Here is a 25,704-nt window from a genome sequence, read left to right as displayed (position 1 = left end):
TTTGAGACAGAGTCTCGCTCTGTTGCCCAGGCAGGAATGCAGTAGTATGATCTCAGCTCAGTGCAACCCCCACCTCCCAGGTTCCAGCGATTCTTCTGCCTCAGCCTCCCAAGTAGTTAGGGCTACAGGTGTGCCCCAGCATGCCTGGCTAAATTTTTGTATTTTAGTAGAGATGGGGTTTCACCATGTTGGCCAGGTCTCAAACTCCTGACCTCAGATGATCAGCCCGTCTGGGCCTCCCAGAGTGCTGGGATTACATATGTGAGCCACCCCACCCGGCCTGTTCTTTGTATTTTTAGCAGAGACTGGGTTTCGCCATACTGGCCAGGCTGGTCCTGAACTCTTGACCTTGGGTGATCCACCTGCCTCTGCCTCCCAAAGTGCGGGGATTATAGGCGTGAGCCACTGTGCCTGGCCAAATATAGCTCCATTTTTAAGAGAAATTTAGTATTCAACTTATTTTAACCAAAAACTTAAAAGTTCTGACAGTAAAAATGTATGTTAAATTAAGCTTTTTTAGAAGTTAGCACATTGCATGTTGAAGATGATTAAACTGTATTCTGTACCTTAATTTTAGTAATGTAATACTGTAGAATAATGCAAATAAGTAATTATGTGAGTGTCATTAGGTAATAATATTTCAACCTAAGGGAAAGGACATACAAATGTGAAATAAAGAAGTCAAATTACCCTAAATTTTTTTTTTATTTGTTTGTTTTTTTGAGATGAAGTCTCTGTCTGTCACCCAGGCTGGAGTGCAGTAGCACGGTCTTGGCTCACTACAACCTGTGCCTCCCGAGTTCAAGTGATTCTCCTGCTTCAGCCTCCCTAGTAGCTGGGATTACAGGCATGCACCAGCACACTTGGCTATTTTTTCGTATTTTTAGTAGACAAAGTTTCACCATGTTGGCCAGGCTGGTGTCGAACTGGGCCTCGAACTCCTGATCTCAGGCGATCCACCTGCCTTAGCCTTCCAAAGTACTGGGATTACAGGCGTGAGCCACCCACTCGACCTAAAACCCTTATAGTCTTTAATTTGAATTGCAAATATCAATAGAAACTTGTGACGAAGTTTTTCTGTTTGTTTGTTTTTTAAAGAAAAAAAAAAAATCCTAACTCTGGACACTTTAAAAAGGCCTAGAAGCAATCACAATCCAGGAGCAACTAATGTCCATCCCTGAGTGTGATCTCTAAATATTAGGACTCAGGAGAGATGGTGGATTGTAACACTGAAGCAGAAATGATCAAGACAAGCCTGGAATACTTTGTAATGCCTGAAAGCAATAAAAAAAAAATTACTGTAATCGTACCAGAATGACATAGGAGCCAATTTTGAGGGATCTCTCACTGGCCAAAGATTAAACAATTTGAGCATCAAAAATAATGACTGCAGTAGATAGATAGGTATATATCAAATACCTAAAAAACATCGGTTTTTTGTGTGTTGTTAGTTTTTTGTTGTTGGTTTTGGTTTGGTTTGTTGTTGTTGTTGTCTTTTTGTGACAATCTCAGTCTGTCACCCAGGCTGGAGTGCAGTGACATGATCTTGGCTCACTGCAACCTCCACCTCCCAGGTTCAAGCGATTCTCGTGTCTCAGCCTCCCCAGTAGCTGGGATTACAGGCATGTGCCACCACTCCTGGCTAATTTTTGTACTTTTAGTAGAGACGGGGTTTTGCCGTGTTGGCCAAGCTGGTCTTGAACTCCTGGGCTCAAGAGATCTACCTGCCTCAGCCTCCCAAAGTGCTGGGATTACAGGCGTAACCCACCGCACAAGGCCTTGTTTTTGTTTTTTGAGACAGGATCTTACTCTTACCCAGGCTGGAGTGCAGTAGCATGATCACAACTCACTGCAGCTTTGATCTCCTGGGCTCAAGCAATCTTCCCACCTCAACTTCTCAGTAGCTGGAACTACAGGCATGCACTACCACACCCAGCTTGGTTTTTTTGGGGTTTTTTAAAGTAAAGATGAAGTCTCACTATGTTGCCCAGGCTGGTCTCAAACTCCTGAGCTCAAGTGATCCTTCCACCTCGGGCTCCCAAAGTGCTGGGATTACAGGCATGAGGCACCATGCCCAGCCACCATCAGTTTTTTGTTATTGTTTTGTTTTTTTTAAAAAAAAAAAAAAAAGAAAACATCTTATTTGTAAGAAAAAGGTATGATTTCTTAATTTCTGTTCTTGGCATAAATTTTCTTTCCAGTGCAACCAAAACTTCCTGAACCCTTTTCAGCATTGTTGTTCAAAACTTGCAGTTCTATTGCTGGATAAAAAATGCATTCACAAATAAGCTGTGCAATTCGATCACCTTGAAGTTTTGACTTCAAACTTTTCTTTGGCAATGTTTCTTCTATAACCTTCATCTAAGACACCCAGCTCCTAAGTGTTTTGCACCCCAGCCAAAATGTAGAGCTACTCTTCCATAACACCCAGAAGGAGGAGCTATTTGAATGTCTGATAGCTTCCTCCATAGGCGGTATTGTATAATCATGCACTGTATAGGTCATAGCCCTCGGCCTGTGTGGACTCCCAGCTCCCAGGTTGAGTCTGGAACCAGGCAGGGTGGAGCTGCATGCCCCACCCCACTCTCCTCCGCAGGCCAGACCCACTTGTGGGGAGAAATGACAGGTGTCTCTTTGGAGCAGGGCATGACAGGGCAAGGAGGTGAGGGGAGGAGGTAGCCACAAGAACCAGAAAATACAGAATGAGCCTTCTCCCCATCACCACCACCCTTGCCACTGCTGGCAGGGAACACACCAAGATCTTAAAAATCATCAATTTGTAATAAGTTTTTTTAATTCAACTGGTCACCTAAAGTTGCTGAGTTATTATTTATTACTCTGCAAACTGATAAGAAGGAAAGAATCAAACATTTCTTCCTGTCCTGTACAGGCCATGATTGAGGGCAATTCAGCAGTTGAAGTAGTGTAGTTCTTTATATAGGAAAATCACAGGTAATAAATGCAAAAGAAATTATTGAATTAGAAAATCACCATTTTGTAGCCTCTTATGAAATAGTGGATCTAGACTTAACCAGGGATGCTGCCATCCCTCTCCCCTCAGGGACAGATATCTAGAGACAGTTTTGGTTGTCACAACTGGTGAGGGCAGCTACTTAGCATCTGGTAGATGAAGGCCAGACATGCTGTTAAACATCCTTCACTTACGGGACAGCTCTCCACAACAAATAATTATCTGGCCCAAAATGTCAGTAGTGCTAATTTGGGAAACCTTTATCTAAACAATATTATCAATGGCCACTCAAGCAGTAAGATAAAAAAGAAGGTTGATGGGGATATTTATGATGGGTGGAACAAGCTGATAACACCTGACCGAAACTCAACCCACTGATTGACCTTAAATGGGAAGCTGGTATTAGGTGCCTCCTATGGGGATATAGTAGGAATTACGTGGTATCTTCCTGTGAAATACGTCATCCCAAATGGTTTAGCCAGCATCCATTAAGCTTCTAGATCTAGGCCAGGCGCGGTGGCTCACACCTGTAATCCCAGCACTTTGGGAGGCCTAGGCAGGCGGATCACAAAGTCAGAAGATTGAGACCATCCTGGCTAACATGGTGAAATCTCGTCTCTACTAAAAAAAAAAAAAATACAAAAAAATTATCCAGGTGTGGTGGCGGGCGCCTGTAGTCCCAGCTACTCAGGAAGCTGAGGCAGGAGAATGGCATGAACCCAGGAGGCAGAGCTTGCACTGAGCTGAGATCGCGCCACCGCACTCCAGCCTGGGCAACAGAGCGAGACTCCCATCTCAAAAAAAAAAAAAAAAAGCTTCTAGATCTAGCTACCACTTTCCAGGAAATATGAAAGATAGAGGGACAACTTAAATGACCCTATCAGGAAGCAGTCAGCCCAGTCCGGAATGGGCGAAGGAAATTCTACAAGCCAAATGACCCAGTTTCTTCAACAAATAAATGGCGTGGAAGGAAAAAAATGTAAGAGGCACAGTAGGAACTGTCAAGGAATTGAGTGACAAATAAGTGTAGTGTGTGGTTACATTTTGATTAAATCAAATGTAAACAGGTATTTTGAGACAATCAGGAAAAAATTGGGTATTAGATATTAAGGAATTAGTCACTTAGGATGATGACATTGTTGGGTTTGTTGTAAGTCCTTATCTCTTAGAAATACATACATGAAGTACTTACATGAAATATTTATGAATTGAACTGTGTGTCTGAGGTTTTATTTTTCTTTTTAAAAGTGGTCAGGTGAAGACAAAAAAGGCATACTGATAATTGTTGAAGCTTCGTGATGGAAATTTGGAGATCATTTTACTATTCTGTCTTTATAATAAAAAGTTTAAAATGTAATGAAAATTCTGTTATGCTTTATGAATATTCTATTTTATTTTGGTGTTCTTTGATCGTGTATATACAATGGAAATTTTATTATTTTTAGATACTGTGTGTCCTACCTGGTGCTACCAGCACTTTTTTTCCTTTTCTTTTCTTTTTTATTTGTTTGAGACAAGGTCTTGCTCTGTCTGTCGCCCAGGCTGGAGTGCAGTGGTGCAATCTTGGCTCACTACATACAACCTCAGCTTCCCCAGTAGTAGGACTATAGGCCCAGGTCATGTCACCATGCTGGCTTTATTTTTTTTATTTTTATTTTTTTAATAGAAACGGGGTTTCCCTATGTTGCGCAGGCTGGTCTCAAACTCCTGGCCTCAAGCACTCTACCCACCTCAGCCCCCAAGTTCTGGGGTTACAGGCGTGAGCCACCATGCCTTGCCTTTTTTTTCTTTTTGATGTTGTATATTGTTTGGGAACTCTTAAGTTCCTTTGTGAAATTATGCTTTATGAAATATCTTCTAGGATTCATTTGTGGGGGTCTAATGACCATCTGTTTTCCATTGATTTCAATTTCTATGTGCCATTTGGTATGTTATTTTATAGATTTTTTTAATCCATTGGAAATAGTGAGGTGCCCTGAGAAAATTTATTCACGTGTAATACATTAAATCTTACCAAAAGAAGAAATATTACTGAATGATATAGACTGTGTTCATAGTATTAATCTCTTCTCTCTTATTTTTAAAATTTAGTTCTATTGTTTCCACCCTGCTAGCTCTTATGGATGGATTGGACAGCAGAGGGGAAATTGTGGTCATTGGTGCTACCAACAGACTAGATTCTATAGACCCTGCTTTACGAAGGCCTGGTCGCTTTGACAGAGAATTCCTTTTTAGCCTACCTGATAAAGAGGTAAGAATTTAATGTCACTCAAATTTTGACAAAATATATTGCTGTTTATTAATCATAAGTCTTGGTGTAGTAAAAATTTGGAGATTCTTGAGTTTTGTATCCTGGTCTTGTCTAGTGATAGTTGTTAGTGAACAACTCAAATGCAGACAAATTTTTATTCTTTTCTTTAAATATAATAATGCCTTCCCAAAATTACTCTTAAAATTCTTTCAATTTGAGTGTAGCCTTTGGATGTTCTAAGTGTTGCTTCAGAACATGTGGCTTAATGAGTAAATAATCCTTAGCCAGTTTGTTAGCCTTGGCTTTTTCATGAATATCATATAATCCTACCAAGTTTTTTTAAGTCTACTTAATCTTCTGGGAACCAAAGAGGAAAATATATGAAGAGCTGTCTGTACTCTTAAAAACAGCTCTTAACATGCACCAGAATGAATAGCTACTTTAGTAGTTACTTATTTTCTCTTACTTATATTTATGACCAGTATAACTTTAGTGCTATAAATGCAAATATGTTTAATAATGAGACAAGTCCATTAAACTCTAAAAAGTACATCCTTTTTCTTATTTTCACTTTCATATTTTGCTTATATTGAGTTTTTTGTTTGTTTGTTTGTTTGTTTTTTTGAGATGAAGTCTTGCTGTCACCCAGGCTGGGGTGCAGTGGTACAATCTCAACTCACTGCAACTTCCGCCCCCAGGATTCAAGCAGTTCTCATGCCTCAGACTCCCAAGTAGCTGGGATTACAGGCACATGCTACCACGCCCAGCTAATCTTTGTATTTTTAGCAGAGAGTAGTTTTCACCATGTTGGCCAGACTGGTCTCGAACTTCTGACCTCAAGTGATCCACCTGCCTCGACCTCCCAAAGTTACAGGTGTGAGCCACTGCACCCGGCCAATATTAAGTACTGATCACTTTAAAATTTTAGGTAATCAAAAGTATTTTTAATTGAAATTAATCTGAATAGCATTTATTATTATAGTTGTAAAAAATTAAATTGTTTTTATTCATAGGCTCGAAAAGAGATTCTAAAGATTCACACCAGGGATTGGAATCCCAAACCACTGGACACATTTTTAGAAGAGCTAGCAGAAAACTGTGTTGGTAAACATTGTTTTAAGCAATTAAAATAAATACTACATTTATTTGAAATATGAAACAAGTTGTATAAGGTTGGTGCAAAAGTAATTGTGGTTCTTGCCTATAAAAGTAATGGCAAAAACCACAATTTCTTTTGCACCAAACTAATAAAGAAATACAAGGTTATATTTGTTTCTTATCTCTTATTTGTGGCATTTTCTTCTCACGAAGTCTTGGTATTAAATGGAGATATTTGACAAATTGGCCATAAGGGGCAGAGTAGATAATAATATAATTGTATAAAATACAATATATTATTATATCATAATAATATAATAGCTATTCTTTACTGACCATGTTTTAGTCATCCTTTTAAGCATTCTATAAATATTATTTCATGTAATTTTCACATCATTCCTATGATGTAGGTAGCAGTATCTCTACAGATAAAGAAATGGCTGGAGAGCATTATGTGAATTTTCTAAGGTCAAACAGCTAGTAAATTACAAACTGGAATTTGAATCTAGTCTGTGTGATTTTAAAACTCTTGCTTTTGATCTCTGTGCTATACTTAGTGCTTGTGTATTGCACTCGTAAAAGTTGATTGATTGTTGTTGGCTATTACTACCTGATAAGTTTACTGGGTAAAAGAGATTTTGGTTTTACTACTTTTAAATATTTGCTAACTATATTGCGAGGCTGATTTTTAATTTTCTTTTAACCATGGTCATGCTAATAGAGTTTTGTGTTTCTTTGTTTGGTCGGCTGGTTCTTTTCTTCCCCTGGTTGCTTTGGATAGGATACTGTGGAGCAGATATTAAATCAATATGTGCTGAAGCTGCTTTATGTGCTCTACGACGACGCTACCCACAGATCTATACCACTAGTGAGAAACTACAGTTGGATCTCTCTTCAATTAATATCTCAGCTAAGGATTTCGAGGTAGCTATGCAAAAGATGATACCAGCGTCCCAAAGAGCTGTGACATCACCTGGGCAGGCACTGTCCACCATTGTGAAACCACTCCTGCAAAGCACTGTTGACAAGATCTTAGAAGCCCTGCAGAGAGTATTTCCACATGCAGAATTCAGAACAAATAAAACATTAGACTCAGGTATAAAACTTGATTGACCATTTAAAGTTAGTTTTTATAATCAGTAAAGTGAAATGTTTCATACATACCAGAAATATTTATTTGTAAAAGAATCTCTTGAGAAAAATTTGGTAAGGCTTTACCTGGGATATTTGAAGGAAATTTACCCATGGATTGCCCTTAACTTAATTTGCTGTAAGTTTGGGGTGCGTTTTTACATTTACTTACTAATTCATATCTACAGAAATACTTTTGATTCTTTGAAAAAATTTAATTGAAGTATGCTAACTTGGTAACTGAAGCATTAAAGATTTGCTTTGCAATCCAGAAGTTACTAATATGCAATTTTTTGGTTTTATAGATATTTCTTGTCCTCTGCTAGAAAGTGACTTGGCTTACAGTGATGATGATGTTCCATCAGTTTATGACAATGGACTTTCTCAGAAATCTTCTCATAAGGCAAAAGACAATTTTAATTTTCTTCATTTGAATAGGTATATTTTTCTTGCAAATCAATGTTTTGCATGTGTAAATTTTCTAAAAATAAATGAGATGTGGTTGAAAAAGTAAAAAATGCTAACCAATCTGCTTTTTATTTAAATTAAACTACCAGAAATTTTTTGTTGTTATAGTTGTCACTAGTAGAAATTACAGCCTCTAAAAATATTCCTAAAAAGCTTTGGGTATCAGTTGTTTCCAGAAACTATGTGAACCATGTTATAATTGGTTGGCCTTATTGGCAAGACATTTTACTTATGAAAGTTTATAATTGACAGTTTAGGGGGAAATTTTAAACTGTTTTTTCTAAAATATAGCTTATTAATGATTTCTCTTTCAGAAATGCTTGTTACCAACCTATGTCTTTTCGACCAAGAATACTGATAGTAGGAGAACCAGGATTTGGGCAAGGTTCTCACTTGGCACCAGCTGTCATTCATGCTTTGGAAAAATTTACTGTATATACATTAGACATTCCTGTTCTTTTTGGAGTTAGTGCTACATCCCCTGAAGAAACATGTGCCCAGGTAATTTGTTGGTGCTCAACTATAAGACAAAACAGCCTTTTGGAGATAAAAGCTAAAATTGCCTCATTTTTTTGCATTGTGTTTTTTTTGTCTTTCTGATTTGTAACTTCAGGTTTACAAAACAGAATTATGCATGATTGCTTAATCATTAAAGAGAATAACTTTAAATCCCACATTCACCCTTAATATCTTTGTGACCTTAGTAAAGTTGTTAGATCTCTATCATTTTCCCCATTTGGAAAATGGAGATAATAATACTTACCTCATATGGCTGTTGTGAGAATTAAATGAGTAGAGTACTTAAAATGGTGACTGCTCCTTAGTAAGTACTCAGATATTCTGCTTTTTGTGTTTTTGGTATTTGTATATTAACTTTTGTTTGTTTTTGGTTTTGGTTTTTTTGAGACGGAGTCTCTCTCTGTCACCAGGCTGGAGTGCAGTGGCACAGTCTCAGCTCCCTGAAACCTCCGCCTCCAGGATTCAAGCAATTCTCCCGCCTTAGCCTCCTGAGTAGCTGGGACTACAGGCGCATGCCGCCACATCCAGCAAATTTATTTTTATTTTATTTTATTTATTTATTTGTATGTATTTTAATAGAGATGGGGTTTCACCATGTTGCCCAGGATGGTCTCGAACTCCTGGGCTCAGGCAGGCAATCCACCCTCCTCGGCCTCCCAAAGTGCGTGGATTATAGGCATGAGCCACCACGCCTGCCTATATTAACATTTTTAAAATATAAAAATATGTTATATTTGTAGTTTTGTTTACTTTTGATTACGACAGAAAAATCTAGATTTCTCCAACTATTTTCTAGTTGCTTGAAGAAATTATCTTTTCAAAAAAATGAAACTTTTAAACAACATTTAAAAATAAGGTTGTGGGATTTTGGAGGAGCATTTTAAAAACTTGAGGACTTTATATGTTATTTCTGGGAGGTTAAACATTGTTTCAGACTAATAGAACTAGCATTATTAACATGTTGACTCTAACTGAATTTGTTTTGTTCTCGCTCTACTAGGTGATTCGCGAAGCTAAGAGAACAGCACCAAGTATAGTGTATGTTCCTCATATCCACTTGTGGTGGGAAATAGTTGGACCAACACTTAAAGCCACATTTACCACATTATTACAGAATATTCCTTCATTTGCTCCAGTTTTACTGCTTGCAACTTCTGACAAACCCCATTCTGCTTTGCCAGAAGAGGTAATTTATGTGGGGGAGAGTCATTATACTTTTAAGAAGAGAGTTGTTTGTACCAAAATAATCATAACTTACTGAAAAAATTCAAATGCTATAGAAGTGAATAAAAGGATAAGTTTTCTTGCTAAAGATACCATTGTTAACTATTTGGTATATGTGCTCATTGGGTAAGATGGTGTATGTATATGTGTATGTATATATTAAGGATACATAAATTTTTTCTCTTAAAAAATGGGATTATATGTCGGGCGTGGTGGCTCACACCTGTAATCCCAGCACTTTGGGATGCCGAGGCGGGTGGATCATGAGGTCAGGAGATCGAGACCATCCTGGCTAACACGGTGAAACCCTGTCTCTACTAAAAATACAAAAAAATTAGCCGGGCGTGGTGGTGGGTGCCTGTAGTCCCAGCTACTTGGGAGGCTGAGGCAGGAGAATGGCGTGAACCCAGGAGGCGGAGCTTGCAGTGAGCCGAGTGAGCCACTGCACTCCAGCCTGGGCGACAGAGTGAGACTCTGTCTCAAAAAAAAAAAAAAAAAAGTTTTTAAAAAATGGGATTATATGATACATACTATTCTGCAATTTGCTTTATTCACTTATCAATAAATGTGTCTCATGTATTTGTTAGTGCTAAAGTCTCTGTAAGAGCTGCATGGCTTTTCCACTTTTGATGTAGTATAATTTATTTATCCAAAGCCCTGTTGATAGGTTTTTTGGTTGTTTTCCAGATTTTTTTCTACTGAACTGTTATAGTGAGCATCCTTGTATTTTAGTTTGTATGAACACTAGTATGTGGATTTTTCTAGCATTGATTCCTAGAAGTGGAATAGCTGTAGCTGAGTATTTTACATTTACAAGTTTTAACAATACTAAATTACTCATTCAAGTTTGTGCCCATTTAGACAACTGCCAATAGTGAACAAAAGGCCATGCTGCTTCTGACTGGAATACTCTTCTCTTACATATTTGCCTGGCATCATTTTTTATTTTTCTCAAATCTCTGCTCAGATACCATCTCAGGGAGGCCTTCTGTGATCAGAATTTCTCAATAATAGCAATAGCTCTTCTACCCATCATACTCTTTTCCCTTTTCCTACTTTATTTGTATTGCCTCCTGCCATTAAATATTAATTTGCTTGACTCTGTTTCCCCATCAGAAAGCAAAGTACCTGAAATTAGGGATTATTTTTTGTTACCTTTGTATCCATAGAGCACATAACAAGCATATTGTAGGCTTCTGTGTATTTTAATGAATTAGTTAAATGTTTTTTTCCACACCTTTGACAAAATTGGTTTACACTTTTTAGTACACTAGTAGGAAGATAAGCTCAAATACTTATTAAAGAAATATTTATTGAGTGCTTATTTTCTCCCAAGCATGGTTCCAGGCACTGGAGATATAACAGTGACTAAGATAGACAAAAATGTATATCCTTACACATATAGGGCTAACATTTTAGTTGAGTGGGGGAGAGAAGTTTTAAAAAATTTATAGCCGGGTGCAGTGGCTCAAGCCTGTAATCCCAGCACTTTGGGAGGCCAAGACGGGTGGATCACGAGGTCAGGAGATCGGGACCATCCTGGCTAACACGGTGAAACCCCGTCTCTACTAAAAAAAAAATACAAAAAACTAGCCAGGCGAGGTGGCGGGCGCCTGTAGTCCCAGCTACTTGGGAGGCTGAGGCAGGAGAATGGTGTAAACTTGGGAGGCGGAGCTTGCAGTGAGCTGAGATCCGGCCACTGCACTCCAGCCTGGGCGACAGAGCAAGACTCCGTCTCAAAAAAAAAAAGTTTATAATACTAACTATTGTTGTGGAGAAAGATTTAGCTAAGGAGTACCAAAAGAGTATGGGTAGGTTGCAGTGTTAAATAGGCTAGATAAGGCCTGAGCAAGAAGTTGATATTTGGCCAGGTGTGGTGGTTCACGCCTGCAGTCCTAGCACTTTGGGAGGCCAAGGTGGGTGGATCACCTGAGATCAGGAATTCAAGCCCAGCCTGGCCAACATGGTGAAACCCTGTCTCTACAAAATATTAGCGGGACATGGTAATGTGTGTCTGTAATCCCAGCTACTCGGGAGGCTGAGGTGGGAGAATTGCTTGAACCCAGGAGGTGGAGTTTGCAGTGAACCAAGATCCCATCCTTGCACTCCAGCCAGGGCGACAAAGCAAAACTCCATCTCAAAAAAAAAAAAAAAAGATGATGATATTTGAGGAAAGACGTGGAAAAGGTAAGGTTGTGAACTATTGGAATAGCTGAGGGACAAAAGGTCCTAGCGGAGGAAAAAGCAAATGCAGAGGCTCTGAGGCAGATCTGTGTCTGGCAGCTTGGAAAAATAGCAAGAAGGGCAGTGTAGGAGGAAAGGGGGCCAAGGTTATCAAGGGACCAGATTATGTCCCCAGTGACTCTGTATAATAATAATTGATTACAAAACCTGCAAGTTAAATAAGCTAGGAAATGAATATTAAGTATATATTATAAACTCTTTGAGTGGGGGAGGTCCTTAAAGGTTTCCAGTTTACTTAATTATCTAGTTTCATACTCTATCGCCTTTATGTGGATATCTCACCTATGTTGAAACACTTTCTACACAGTTCTTTTTGTTACCTCTGACTCCTAAAAATCCAGTTTATTGAGGGAGGCTTTCATTTCTTTTTCTTTTTTTTTAAACCATAAAGGGGTCATGCTAACCTTCTGTATTGTTCTAATTTTAGTATATGTGCTGCTGAAGCGAGCACAAATCTTCCACTTCTTAATCTCCATTCATTTCCCAGATTGCATATAGAACTTGACTAATACATCTTCATCATGACAAGTCTTTGTATATTTGAATACTCTTTTATGTCTTGCTAACCCAGGCCTTTTTCACATTAAACAGGATATGGTATATTCATTAGGGCTATTAATAAAGTAGAAGTTTATTTCTTACTCACTTTAACAATACTAGGCAGGTTGATTACATTGGCAAGTTTGTCTTCTGCTGTGCAGTCATTCAAACACTCAGGCTGAAAGATATTTAATTTTATTTACTTGTTTGTTTATTTATTTTTGGAGATGGAGTCGCACTCTGTTGCCTAGACTGACAGTGCAGGGGCACTATCTTGGCTCACTGCAGCCTCAGCCTCCTGGGTTTAAGCAGTTCTCCTGCCTCAGCCTCCCAAGTAGCTGGGATTACAGGTGTCCGCCACCATGCCCAGCTAATTTTGTATTTGTAGTAGAGATGGGGTTTCACCATGTTGGCCAGGCTGATCTTGAACTCCTGACTTCAGGTGATCCACTTGCCTTGTCCTCCCAAAGTGCTGGGATTACAGGCATGAGCCACCTTGCCTGGCCTGTTTTCTTATTTTCATCATGTAGCCGTCCAGGTCGCTTTCAGTCCAGTCAACTGAAAGGACAGGCTCTTGCTTGTGCCTGACTTAGAAGTGATGTAAATCACTTCCTTTCATATTCCACTGGCTAAAGCTCAGTCACATAGCCATACTTCATTGCAAGCACGGCTAGGAAATCTGACCTAGCTGTGTGCCCAAAGAACAAGAATACAGATTGTGGTAATAGTAGTAGACTTTGTTACACAGCACACCAGGTTGTAGTTTCTTCAAAATTCTAGTCACTCTCCTGAATGTCTTTCTTTTTTCTAGTTCTTTTGGAAGTCCAGAGCCAGAATGAATGAAGTACTCTAGCAGTGTTCTGATTAACATAGTGGAGAGAAAGATTGTTAGCCATAGTATTACTGGCTGCTTCTTCTATCAACTGAAACTATTAATCATTTTGAGATTTGAAATAAAGATAATGGCTTTATGCTCTGGGTAACAAGACAGACAGACTAGGTGAACTTTGTATGGATGTGGGGAGGTTGAAAAAAGTAATCAGTTTAATCTGGGGAAACTTTATTGAGAATGTGGAAATTCTATACCAAAATTATTTTCTTAAAAGATAGCTTCTCTTACTTTTTTTGTTAGGATAATGTTTTCTAAGTCTATAATTGCAAATTGGGTAAAATATTTTAATACCACATTCTGTAAGTAGGGGAGAATGGGCCTGGGACTAGGAATTGCCTATTTTTAGAAAATGAATAGTCCATAAGCATGCAAATAAGCAAGTTTTCAGTAATTTAGTGATACCATTGATATAACATTAGACTATACTATATGAGAAATACTGTGTAGTCCGTTATTAGCCACATTAAAATTTGTCCATCTCAAAACTGCAGTCAGAAAACGACTGTCGATATGCATGAGCACAAGTGGACCCACTCAGGCCAGTATGGAAAGATGAGAAAGAATGCTGTTAGTGGATTTGGAGTTTTCATGAATCCATGAAACGCAAAGTAGTGAGGACTAGATTGATGAAGATGACCACAATTCACAGCATATGCATGAAAGAACTACTTTGAAAGGCAAGAGTGATTTCTAGCTGAGGATCGGTTCTATGAAGGAGTTGAAAGAACCTTTGAGCCGGGCGTGGTGGCTCACACCTCTAATCCCAGCACTTTGGGAGGCCGAGGCGGGCAGATCACTTGAGGTCAGGAGTTTGAGACCAGCCTGGCTAACATGGAGAAACCCCATCTCTACTAAAAATATGAAAATTAGCCAGGCATAGTGGTGCACACCTGTAGTCCCAGCTACTTGGGAAGCTGAGGTATGAGAATCGCTTGAACCCGGGAGGCAGAAGTTGCAGTGAGCCAAGATCATGCCACTGCACTCCAGCCTGGGTGACAGAGCAAGACCCTGTCTCACAACAAAACAAAACAAAAACAGCCTTTGGACAACCCTGGGGTAATTGACTTTCTTCACTTCTAGTCCCTATACCAAGCAGCAGTCAGCAGGGTTGTTTGTCCTCAGCTAGGGCAGTGTGGTTGTGCCCCAGGACTAATTTAACAGGCTTATATATGGCTGCTGATATCAGGAGAAATGGGGAGCCCCTGTGCCCACAAGACAAATTGTAGGCACATTTCTGCTTCCATTATAGACTAGCTTTCATAGTCACTGGAGGGAGAAGCTAGAATAAACAGAAATAGCACCTGTGGGCAAACAGATTTAAAAGGCAAACACGTAGTTATAAATAAACATTTGAGGAAGGACAACCTCATGAATAATATCCATGTATCACCAACACAAACTGTGACAAAGAACCGATTGGAGACATTATAAATGAAACAACCCGTGTAAAAAGGAAATAAAATTTTTTATAGGCTGAGAAGGGAGCAGACCCAGATGAAGAGCAAATTAGCAAAGTGGAAGATCGTAAGACCAGTAATTCTTAAGTATGTGATACAAAAGTACAAAGACTTGAAAAGTATGAGGAAAAAATTAAAACAAATGGAGGAGATAGATTAAGGTCTCATGGGATTTATGGGAGATAAAAACAAGAAGTTTAGGGAGAAAATATTCACACAGTAGAACATTTTGTACAGTTAAAGAATACTATGAGTCTTCTTAAGATTTAAAAGCCCCGTGTGTTCCAAGTATGAGAAATAACATCACTTAAATAATGCCAAAGGTACAGAGAAAAATCCAAAAATGTTCCAAAAGAAAAAGCATACTAGAAAGGAAGGAAAGTCAAATTGCTTCTATTTTCTCATTGGCAACAATGACCGCTAAGGAGACAGTGGAGCAATATTTTCAGTGTTCTGAAGTAAAATAATTTTGACCTATAATTTTCTGTCCAACCAAGTTAGCATTTGCATGAGAGAACAAATAGATATTTTTGAACATGTGATGTCTACAAAACTATGCTTATAAACCCCTGACTGGAATAATTTTTATTTTATTTTTTGAGACAGAGTCTCACTCTGTCACCCAGGCTGTAGTGCAGCGGCATGATCTCAGCCCACTGCAACTTCCACCTCCCAGGTTCGAGTGATTCTCCTGCCTCAGCCTCCTGAGTAGCTGGAATTACAGGCACACATCACCATGCTTGGTTTATTTTTGTATTTTTAGTAGAGAAGGGGTTTCTCCATGTTGCTCAGGCTGATCTCGAACTCCCGACCTCAGATCCGCCTGACTCGGCCTCCCAAAGTCTTGAGATTACAGGCATGAGCCACCACACCCATCCTAGAACTATGTAATCTTGTTAACTATAGTCATCTTACAGTGCTCACACTTGTAATCCCAGCACTTTCAGCGACCAAAGCAGGCGGATCACCTGAGGTCAGGAATTTGAGACCAACCTGGCCAACATAGTGAAACCCTGTCTCTACTAAAAATACAAAAAAAAAAAAAAAAATTGCCAGGCATGATGGCAAGCATCTGTAATCCCAGCTACTCAGGAGGCTGAGGCAGGAGAATTGCTTGAACCCAGGAGGCAGAGGCTGCAGTGAGCCGCCAAGATTGCGCCACTGCACTCCAGCCTGGGTGACAGAGCAAGATTCTGTCTCCAAAAAAAAAAAAAAAAGAACTTACTCCTCCTGACTGTAATTTTGTATCCTTTAACAAATCTTTCCCTATTTCCTTCTTTTCCTCACCTTTGCCAGCTTCTAGTATCTTCTAGTCTACTTTTTAGCTTACACATGTAAAATATACATGACAAAACTGGGAGCCCGAGGTGGGCCGATCACTTGAGATCAGGAGTTCAAGACCAGCCTGGCCAACCTGGTGAAACCCAATCTCAACCAAAAAATACAAAAATTAGATGTGCGTGGTGGTGTGCGCCTATAGTCGCAGCTACTCGGGAGGCTGAAGTGGGAGAACCGCTTGAATCTGGGAGGTGGAGTCTGCAGTGAGTCGAGATTGCACCACTGCACTCCAGCCTAGGTGACAGAGTGAGACCCTGTCTCAAAAAAAAAAAAAAAAAAAAAGGACTTATCATTTTAACAATTTTTTTAAGCATGTAGTATAGTCGCATTAAATACATTTACAATGTTGGGCAACCATCACCATTATCCAGATCTTTCTTGTTATCCCAAGCAGAAACTCTGTACCTATCAACGGTAATTCCCCATTTCTGTCTCCCCACAGCCCTTGGTAACTTCTGTTATAATTTGTCTCTGTGAATTATTTATTCTAGGTACCTCATAATTTGAATATGTATTTGTCTTTTGTATCTTGTTTAGTGTAATGTTTTCACGGTTCATCCATGTTGTATCTTGTGTCCAAATTTTATTCCTTTTTAGGGTGAATACTTTTCCATTGTATGTATATACCACATTTTGTATCCATTCATCTGGTGACAGACATTTGGGTCATCTTCACCTCCTGACGTTTCTGAATAAAGCTGCTACGATTACTGGAGTACAAATACTCTTTTGAGTTTTTGTTTTCAGTTTTCTTTGGTATACCTAGAAGGGGAATTGCCACATCGGATACTAATTCTGTGTTTAAACGTTGAGAAACCACCAAATTGTTTTCCACAGCAGCTATACTATTTTACATTCTTACCAGCAGTCCACTGAGTTTCCAATATCTCTCTTGTAGCCCACACTTAACTTCTGGCCTTTATATTTTGGTTTTTGTTTGTTTGCTTGCTTTTTCTTTTTGAACAACTGCTCTTTCTTATATCTCATCTCATTTGGGGTTGGGAAAATTAATTAATTGATCTCAGCAGACCTTTTAAGTATCAGGGCCAGGCACAGTGGCATATGCGTGTAATCCTAGCACTTTGGGAGGCCAGGGCAGGAGGATCACTTATGCCTAGGAATTTGGGATCAGCCTGGACAACACAACGAGACCCTATCTCTACAAAAAGTTTAAAAATTAGCTGAGTGTGGCGGTGCGTGCTTATAGTGTCAGCTACTCAGGAGGCTGTGATAAGAGGACTGCTTGAGCCCAGTTTGAGGTTGCAGTGAGCTACAATTGTACCACTGCAATCAGCCTGAGTGACAGAGCGAGACCTTGTCTCTTAAAAAAAAAAAAAAGAAAATGAAAAAAGTAAAATATCAAGTTAGTTCCTTTATTAATTGTAGTTTGGATTCTTGAGTTCTCATGATTTTTAGTTCCTTAATCTCTTGTAAACCTGGTTTATACATAAATCTAACATTCTTTAAAGACTTGTTTTAAAAATATACAATTTAACTTGTCATTAAAAATATGTGTATAATAACCTGCTATTGTATTAAATGACTGACACATGCATGTCTTTTTTTTTTTTTTTGAGACAGAGTCTTGCTCTGTCGCCCAGGCTGGAGTGCAGTGGCCGGATCTCAGCTCACTGCAAGCTCCGCCTCCCGGGTTTATGCCATTCTCTTGCCTCAGCCTCCCGAGTAGCTAGGACTATAGGCGCCCGCCACCTCGCCCGGCTAGTTTTTTGTATTTTTTAGTAGAGACGGGGTTTCACCGTGTTAGCCAAGATGGTCTCGATCTCCTGACCTCGTGATCCACCCGTCTCGGCCTCCCAAAGTGCTGGGATTACAGGCTTGAGCCACCGTACCCGGCCAACACATGCATTTCATATGCATGTGTGTATATATACTGCATATATCTGTGTATATACTGTACAGATGCTCCTTGACATATGATGGGTTTTTTGGACATAACCCAATTGTAAGTGGAGGGACATACTGAATACATACCACTTTCATGCTGTTGAAAAGTCTAAAAATTGTAAATTGAACCATTGTAAGTTGGGGATCATCTGTATATATGATATATATTGCATTTGTTTGCTTTTTTAAGGTGCAAGAATTGTTTATCCGTGATTATGGAGAGATTTTTAATGTCCAGTTACCGGGTAAAGAAGAACGGACAAAATTTTTTGAAGATTTAATTCTAAAACAAGCTGCTAAGCCTCCTATATCAAAAAAGAAAGCAGGTTAGTTTCTGTATCAAAGTTAATATTTAATAATTTTGAGAAAATGGGAATGAAATAGTTAATGGCATTGACATATGTCTGATAACACAAGCTCAAAACCTCAGTCATGAGGTTGATGCATCTGCTGCTTAAAACTCTCTATGCTTCCCATTAAAATAGACTGAAGTTCTTAAGGTACACAAGGTATTTCATAGTATAGCCCCAATCTTTCTTTTTTTTTTTTTGGGGGGGAATTTCTCTCTTGTGTTCCGGGCTGGAATGGAATGGCGCCATCTCGGCTCACTGCAAGCTCCGCCTCCTGAGTTCACTCCATTCTCCTGCCTCAGCCTCCTTAGTACCTGGGACTACAGGCGCCCACCACCATGCCCGGCTTAATTTTTGTATTTTTAGTAGAGACAGGGTTTCACCGTGGTCCCGATCTCCTGACCTCGTGATCCACCTGCCTCAGCCTCCCAAAGTACTGGGATTACAGGCGTGAGCCACCACACCCGGCCCCCCCAATCTATCTTTCTAAGCTCATTTTGAGCACTTGTGTTCTGCTCAGCCCTCCACCACCACATTTTTTCTTATAAAACACTATCTTTAAACCATATGTAACATAATTTTACCTTTTCACTATTTTATTAATTCTTGCTCTCTTGCTAGTAAAGCTTCTATCTCTATCCCTCATCTCTGTCTAAAGAACTACTTATTCTTTTATTTTTATTTTTTGAGACAGGGTCTGTGTCACCCACTGGATTGAAGTGGCATGATCGAGGCTCACTGCAGCCTCAACCTCCTGGGCTCAAGCATCCTCCCACCTCAGCCTCCCAAGTAGCTAGGACTATAGGCTCATGCCACCGTGCCTGGCTAAATACTTGTCCTTTTAGTATACCTCATTTATTCTTTATTATGAAGCCTTTCCTAACTTATATTTTATATGGGCAAAATGAATTACTTCTGCCTTTATGACCCATCATACTTTTAAAATACTACTAATATGGCATTACGATTATATAATTATGCCTCTTACTCCCTTAGTAGTTTGTCAGCTCATTGTGGCAGGACTCTAATAATCCTTTTTTTAATCCTGAGTACTCATTGGATATCTATTTAAACAAAATAACCTTTTGTTATATTTGAAACATATTATACATTTTCATTAGTTCAAAACTAGTAAAGAAGGCTTTTTTATAGTTAGAATATTTTTGTCCTGGAAATAATGCAATTTCAAAGTTTAATAACCTCTTAAATTATCTGGGTATTTGTTTGTTTGTTTGTTTTTGAGACGGAGTCCCTCTCTGTCACCCAGGCTGGAGTGCAGTGGCACGATCTTGGCTCACTGCAAGCTCTGCCCCCCGGGTTCATGCCATTCTCCGGCCTCAACCTCCTGAGTAGCTGGGACTACAGGCACATGCCGCGATGCCCGGCTAATTTTTTGTATTTTTAATAGAGACGGGGTTTCACCGTGTCAGCCAGGATGGTCTCGATCTCCTGACCTCGTGATCCTCCCACCTCGGGCTCCCAAAGTGATGGGATTACAGGTGTGAGCCACTGTGCCTGGCCGCCTCTTAAATTATCTTAAAATGGAACAGAGGTAATGACTTGTAGGAATTAGCATTCCAAATTATAAGTTGCTAATGATTTCTAGAGGGGATGTAGGGTTAGAGATTATGGTAGTACTTTTATATTCCAAATCTTTGGATTCCTTGCATATGTAAGGAAGATAATCCCTCAAATCCTGACTCTGTTTTCACTAAATCACTTGTTAACCATCAGTGTTATGGAGGAGCAATAACTAAACTCTTCCATTCATGTGAAGTTTTGCAGGCTTTGGAGGTACTCCCAGTAGCACCACCACCTGAGCCAAGATCGCTGACACCAGAAGAAGTGAAACGACTAGAAGAACAAGAAGAAGATACATTTAGAGAACTGAGGATTTTCTTAAGAAATGTTACGCATAGGCTTGCTATTGACAAACGATTCCGAGTGTTTACTAAGCCTGTTGACCCTGATGAGGTATTAATTTAATCTTTGGATCAAGTGTATTCTAGGCTATAATGCTTCACAATCAAAGGATATTTGAAGAGTTTATGTGGTTCTGCCTACACTCTGAACTAGTTTTATCTATTTGGAAACATGTACCGGATTAGCGTCCTAAGCACATGGAGACTTTAAGAGCAGGGTAACACATTTTCCTTTCCTGCAGACAATTAACTTTGTCTCCCCAACCTAAACATTCCAGAAGTAATTGAGAATGTCTTATTTTGTTTGTTATTTTTTTGAGACACAGTTTTGCTCCTGTTGCCCAGGCCAGAGTGCAATGGCGCGATCTCGGCTCATTGCAGCCTCCACCTACCAGGTTCAAGCAATTCTCCTGCCTCAGCCTCCCAAGTAGCTGGGACTACAGGCGTGTGCCACCACGCCCAGCTAATTTTTGTATTTTTAGTAGAGACAGGGTTTCTCCATATTGGCGAGGCTGGTCTCAAACTCCTGACCTCAGGTGATCCACCTGCCTCGGCTTCTGAAAGTGCTGGGATGACAGGCATGAGCCACCATTCCCGGCCCTTTTTTTGTTGTGTGGTTTTTTTTTCTTGTTTTTTTGTTTTTGTTTTTGTTTTTTTGGTTTTTTGTTTTGTTTTGTTTTGTTTTTGTAGTAAGGGTTGGGGCCTCACTCTGTTGCCCAGCCTGGAGTGCAGTGACACAATCATCTTTCACTGCAACCTTGTAGAGATAGGGTCTTGCTATGTTGCCCAGCCTAGTCTCAAACTCTTGGCCTCAAGCAATCTTCCTGTCTCAGCCTCCCAAAGTGCTGGGGATAACAGGCATGATATTATTATGACCTGCACAGTTGGAAGAGACCTGGAGAGCCAGGTCTTAAGTTGCCCTGAAGGATGGGTGGCAATTGGATGAGGAAAGAATATAGGCTGTTACTGGAGAATACAGCTGCCCAAGGATAAGAAACAAATACAAAACAAAAACAGCCTTAGATCAAGTCAAAGGTTTTATGTTAAATATATTATCATAATCTCTTACGTATTTATTCTCTATCTCCTATATTGCCTAGCAGAGAAACTTGACTCACATGTTATGTTTAGAGTTAATTTTGTGATTTGATCATTTGCTTGAATTTTAGGTTCCTGATTATGTCACTGTAATAAAGCAACCGATGGACCTTTCATCTGTAATCAGTAAAATTGATCTACACAAGTATCTGACTGTGAAAGACTATTTGAGAGATATTGATCTAATCTGTAGTAATGCTTTAGAATACAATCCAGATAGAGATCCTGGAGGTGAGCATTAGTGAATTTTTTTTCAGGGGGTGGAGTTGGGGGGCAGTTAATACTTAGGGTTGATTTTTATGTCAGGTGCTATATTATAAACATAATCAAAATACTATTTAATTCTTACAACAACCTTATCCCCATTTTACAAATGGTAAAAATGAAGTGTAGAAAGGTGAAAAACATTGCTCAAGGTCACACTTCCAGGAAGGGGCAGAGTGAGAATTTGAATGCAGGTTTCTTTCATTCCCAAATCCCTGTTTATTAACAATTACATGATAGATCCTCTAATGAGACACAAAATGGCTTGTATATTTTGTATATCAGTGCTTTTCCTCAAAGTCGAAAAGTAGGCACTCTGTAATGAAATGGTTTTTAAAATATTCTATTAGTTAAGACCATTATACTTTTTATTACAAAAGCAATATAATATAGGACTTACTAATAGTAATATTTTTAAAAATCCAGTCCTCCATTTCCTTTCTCCAAAAGCAGACACTGTTTGAGGATATCTTTCCAGAACTTTTTCTATGCATATACCCCTTCTGCTCTCACCTATCCCCTCTATTAATATAAAATTTAATGGGTGCAATGTATGTTATTTGGGTGGTGGATACCCCCAAAGCCCTGACTTCATGTGTAGTCTGTGCCTGTAACAGAATTACACTTGCACCCCATAAATTTTTACAAATTTTTAAAAAGAAAATGTATAAAGGATTTTTAATGATGTGTTTGTTCTGCAGCTTGTCCATTTCCAAGAAATGTTCTTTCTTGGGTGCTTATTTAATTTTTTGATCACTTCCTGTTCTTACGGATGCAGAGTTCTTTAACTCACCAGTGGATAAAAAAATACATTTTTAAAATAGTTGTTTTCTGTATTAATTTCCCCTCCAGTACATTGGCTTTCTGTTTTTAAATTGGTGGTTCTTGTTAGATAGATTGATTAGTATAGGAAACTACTGAAAATGTTTTCAACAATTGAAAAGCTTACTATTCTTTCCCTCCCAGTCCTCTAGCTCACCTTCCTTAGGCATATCCCTGTAGTTCAGAGTTCTGGAGTTAACCAGTGGGAAACAGACTAACAAGATGAGAACACTCCATTGTATGTAGGAAGAAGGAACGAGGTACCCTGGAGGCAGAGGGCTTTCACTCTTGCGTTGCAGTCATGCTGCTGCTGCTGCTCCCTTTCTGTCTATTGTGGCAGTCTAAAATTACTTCAGGCTGGTGGTGTCAAATGTTAGTGGACATCACAGTCTCCTAAAGGACTTCATAAAATACAGATCACTGGACCCCATCTCTAGGGTTTCTGATTCTGTAGGTGTGGACCCTGAGAATTTGCATTTCCAATGAGTTTCCCTGTGACACTGATGCTGCTGGGTTCAGGAATCACTACTTAGACCTTGCCCTGACTTTCTTCAGGCCCAAATGCCATTTTAGAAAGCCCACTTCAACATTCTGCGTGTAATATACTGTATAACCTGGGAGTGAATTTTGCAGACTCTTGTCCTTTGAGGAGTATTGATGTGGCTCAAGCAATCCTGCATTCACTTATTCCGTCTTCTGCCTCAAATCATATTCCAGTTTGTAGTATTCATACTCTGAGCTTAGGATTTTCCCAGTGTCTCCTGTGGAGGGTTGTTTTTTCATTGTCTTTGTCTAGTTTCTTTGTCAATACAATAACAACCTCTATATACCTCTTGCAAAATTCTTTCACATTCCTTGTTCACTAATGACACTGATAGCCTTCTCTTTTAATTTTTGTTATTGTTTGATTTCTTGCTATTGATTTTTTTTTTTTTCTGATATTTCAAAGGGATCTAAACAGGACAGAGAGTAAAATTGTTTGGGTTTAGTCTGCCGTATTGAATCAGATGTCCAGAACATTAGATTAGCACCAGAAACAGAATAGGACAAAAAGGAATTGTAAGAGCTACTACTATCTTAGACCAATATGCTGAGTTTATTTTTGTTATATTATTGAAAGGGGGAAATTAAAAATTATAATTTTTATTCACTTCATAGATCGTCTTATTAGGCATAGAGCCTGTGCTTTAAGAGATACTGCCTATGCTATAATTAAAGAAGAACTTGATGAAGACTTTGAGCAGCTCTGTGAAGAAATTCAGGAATCTAGAAAGAAAAGAGGTAGGAAAGTGATTTGGTTGATTTGTACCAACCTAATATTATGAATGAATTTCAGAATATATGAATTTCAGAAGCATCTGAAAAGGATGCTTCAGATGTATTTTGTACTTTTAGTTAATCCTTCATGTAATTTTGAAATCTGGAAATCCTTTTGACATCCCACATATCTGTTTATAAGGTTGTAGCTCCTCCAAATATGCCCCGTCTTACTACCATGTGATGCCAAAGCAAAATTCCACTCTTGCTGGTGACAAAAGATCAGACCCAGAGCAGAATGAAAAGCTAAAGACACCAAGTACTCCCATGGCTTGCAGCACTCCTGGTAAGTACTCGAGTAGTTTTCGTTTATGAAATTATAACTTTATTCTTTACTAATGCCATTCACTTTCTCCTTTATTTTCCTTTATTTGTGTTAAAGCAATGAATTACATTGATTTTCTTACTATTAAGACAACTTTGCATTCTTGAAATAAATCCAAGTTTATAATGTACCACTTGCAACCCAAAAGCCACCATCTAATTGTGGACTGACTGCATTTGAAACTGATGTCTGTAAATTCTGGTCTATTTCCTACTCCCCCGTTATTCTTAAGAGGTAACTCCAGAGATTACCAATTCAAAGCCTGTAGGGTTTTCTGAGGCCTGCCTTCCTTGGCAGACTTTTAATTCCAATTTTTGTTCTTTAAGCCCCATTGTCAGACTCTGCTCAGCTTCTTAGCCTCTGTTATTCATTTGTTTTCCCAGATTTTGGCACTGTAATTCCTCACTACTTTTTTTTTTTTGAGACAGTCTCGCTCGGTCACTCAGGCTGGAGTGCGGTGGCGCAATCTCGGCTTACTGCAACCGCTGCGTCCCAGGTTCATGCCATTCTCCTGCCTCAGCCTCCCAAGTAGCTGCGACTATAGGTGCCTGCCACTAAGCCTGGCTAATTTTTTTTTTAGATGGGTTTTCACCGTGTTAGCCAGGATGGTCTCGATCTCCTGATCCCATGATCTGCCTGCCTCAGCCTCCCAAAGTGCTTGGATTACAGGCGTGAGCCACCGCATCCGGCCATTCCTCACTACCTTTTTAGATCTCTGTGTGCGTGTTAAGGTTAGGGTTAGCAGTGTTTGCTGGGGTTAGAACCTTCTATTGCAAGTTTGTCCATCCTCGGGTAATTGATTTGAGATAGAGAAAGAGTAAACCCTTCTTTTGAAGAAATGGGAGGAGGCAGCTAGGAAAGGAAAGATAAGAGAAGAAAATTAGCAAGAGGCCTTCAGTACCAGAATGCTGACAGTCAAATCAACTTTAAGCAAGAATATATATGTGTGGAAATTAATGACATGGAAATTGGCTCCCTTAAAACAATCGTTTGATAGATTACCCAATAGGATTACATATTTTGTATCCACCAAAAAACATGTACAAGAATATTCAAAGAAGCAATATTCATAGTATTAGATTGGTACAAAAGTGGTTGCAGTTTTGCCATTAAAAGTCATGGTTCAACACTGGGAGTAGCTCAAATGCCCATTACCAGTAGAATGGAAAGATATGAATTATTATACAATGAGAATCCTTAAACGTCAACTACATACAACAGCATAGATGAACCTCCCAATGTTGAGTGAATCCTAGATATATTCACCTGTGACATAAATTTTAAAATATATATTTAAAATTTTTATGTATGAAGTCAAAAATGGGCAAAACTAATCCATGCTGTTATAAATCAGGATATTGTTTACCTTTTAGGATATTATGACTAGAATTAGAATAAGGGTGATTTGGAATGTTAGTATATATTATGTTTCTCAATCTGGGTGCCGATTATGTGAGTTTCTTCTGTTTGTGGATATTCATTTGATGTTTATGTTCTGAGTACAATTGACCCTTGAATAATAACGAGTTTGAGGTGCACAAGTCCACATATGTGTGGATTTTTTTCAA

At 39.0% G+C, this 25,704-nt stretch overlaps 1 protein-coding gene across 1 annotated transcript in view; it reads left to right on the top strand.

Annotated features, from left to right (window-relative positions):
* The window catches only part of ATAD2 (ATPase family, AAA domain containing 2), a 99,935-nt gene that overhangs the window by 61,498 nt on the left and 12,733 nt on the right, over nucleotides 1-25,704 (top strand). Inside the window, exons 15-25 of the mRNA XM_011973016.1 lie at nucleotides 5,063-5,222; nucleotides 6,236-6,326; nucleotides 7,102-7,416; nucleotides 7,757-7,889; nucleotides 8,234-8,420; nucleotides 9,439-9,624; nucleotides 18,229-18,364; nucleotides 20,166-20,362; nucleotides 21,480-21,639; nucleotides 23,653-23,775; nucleotides 23,954-24,097. Coding sequence (XP_011828406.1) covers nucleotides 5,063-5,222; nucleotides 6,236-6,326; nucleotides 7,102-7,416; nucleotides 7,757-7,889; nucleotides 8,234-8,420; nucleotides 9,439-9,624; nucleotides 18,229-18,364; nucleotides 20,166-20,362; nucleotides 21,480-21,639; nucleotides 23,653-23,775; nucleotides 23,954-24,097 — 1,832 coding nt within the window. The remainder of the gene's footprint in view (nucleotides 1-5,062; nucleotides 5,223-6,235; nucleotides 6,327-7,101; nucleotides 7,417-7,756; nucleotides 7,890-8,233; nucleotides 8,421-9,438; nucleotides 9,625-18,228; nucleotides 18,365-20,165; nucleotides 20,363-21,479; nucleotides 21,640-23,652; nucleotides 23,776-23,953; nucleotides 24,098-25,704) is intronic.

This window comes from Mandrillus leucophaeus, unplaced genomic scaffold (genome assembly GCF_000951045.1).
Source record: "Mandrillus leucophaeus isolate KB7577 unplaced genomic scaffold, Mleu.le_1.0 Scaffold133, whole genome shotgun sequence".
Taxonomy (NCBI): Eukaryota; Metazoa; Chordata; class Mammalia; order Primates; family Cercopithecidae; genus Mandrillus; species Mandrillus leucophaeus.
The sequence above is the reverse complement of the archived record's forward strand: the minus strand, read 5'-3'. Positions and strand labels throughout refer to the sequence as shown.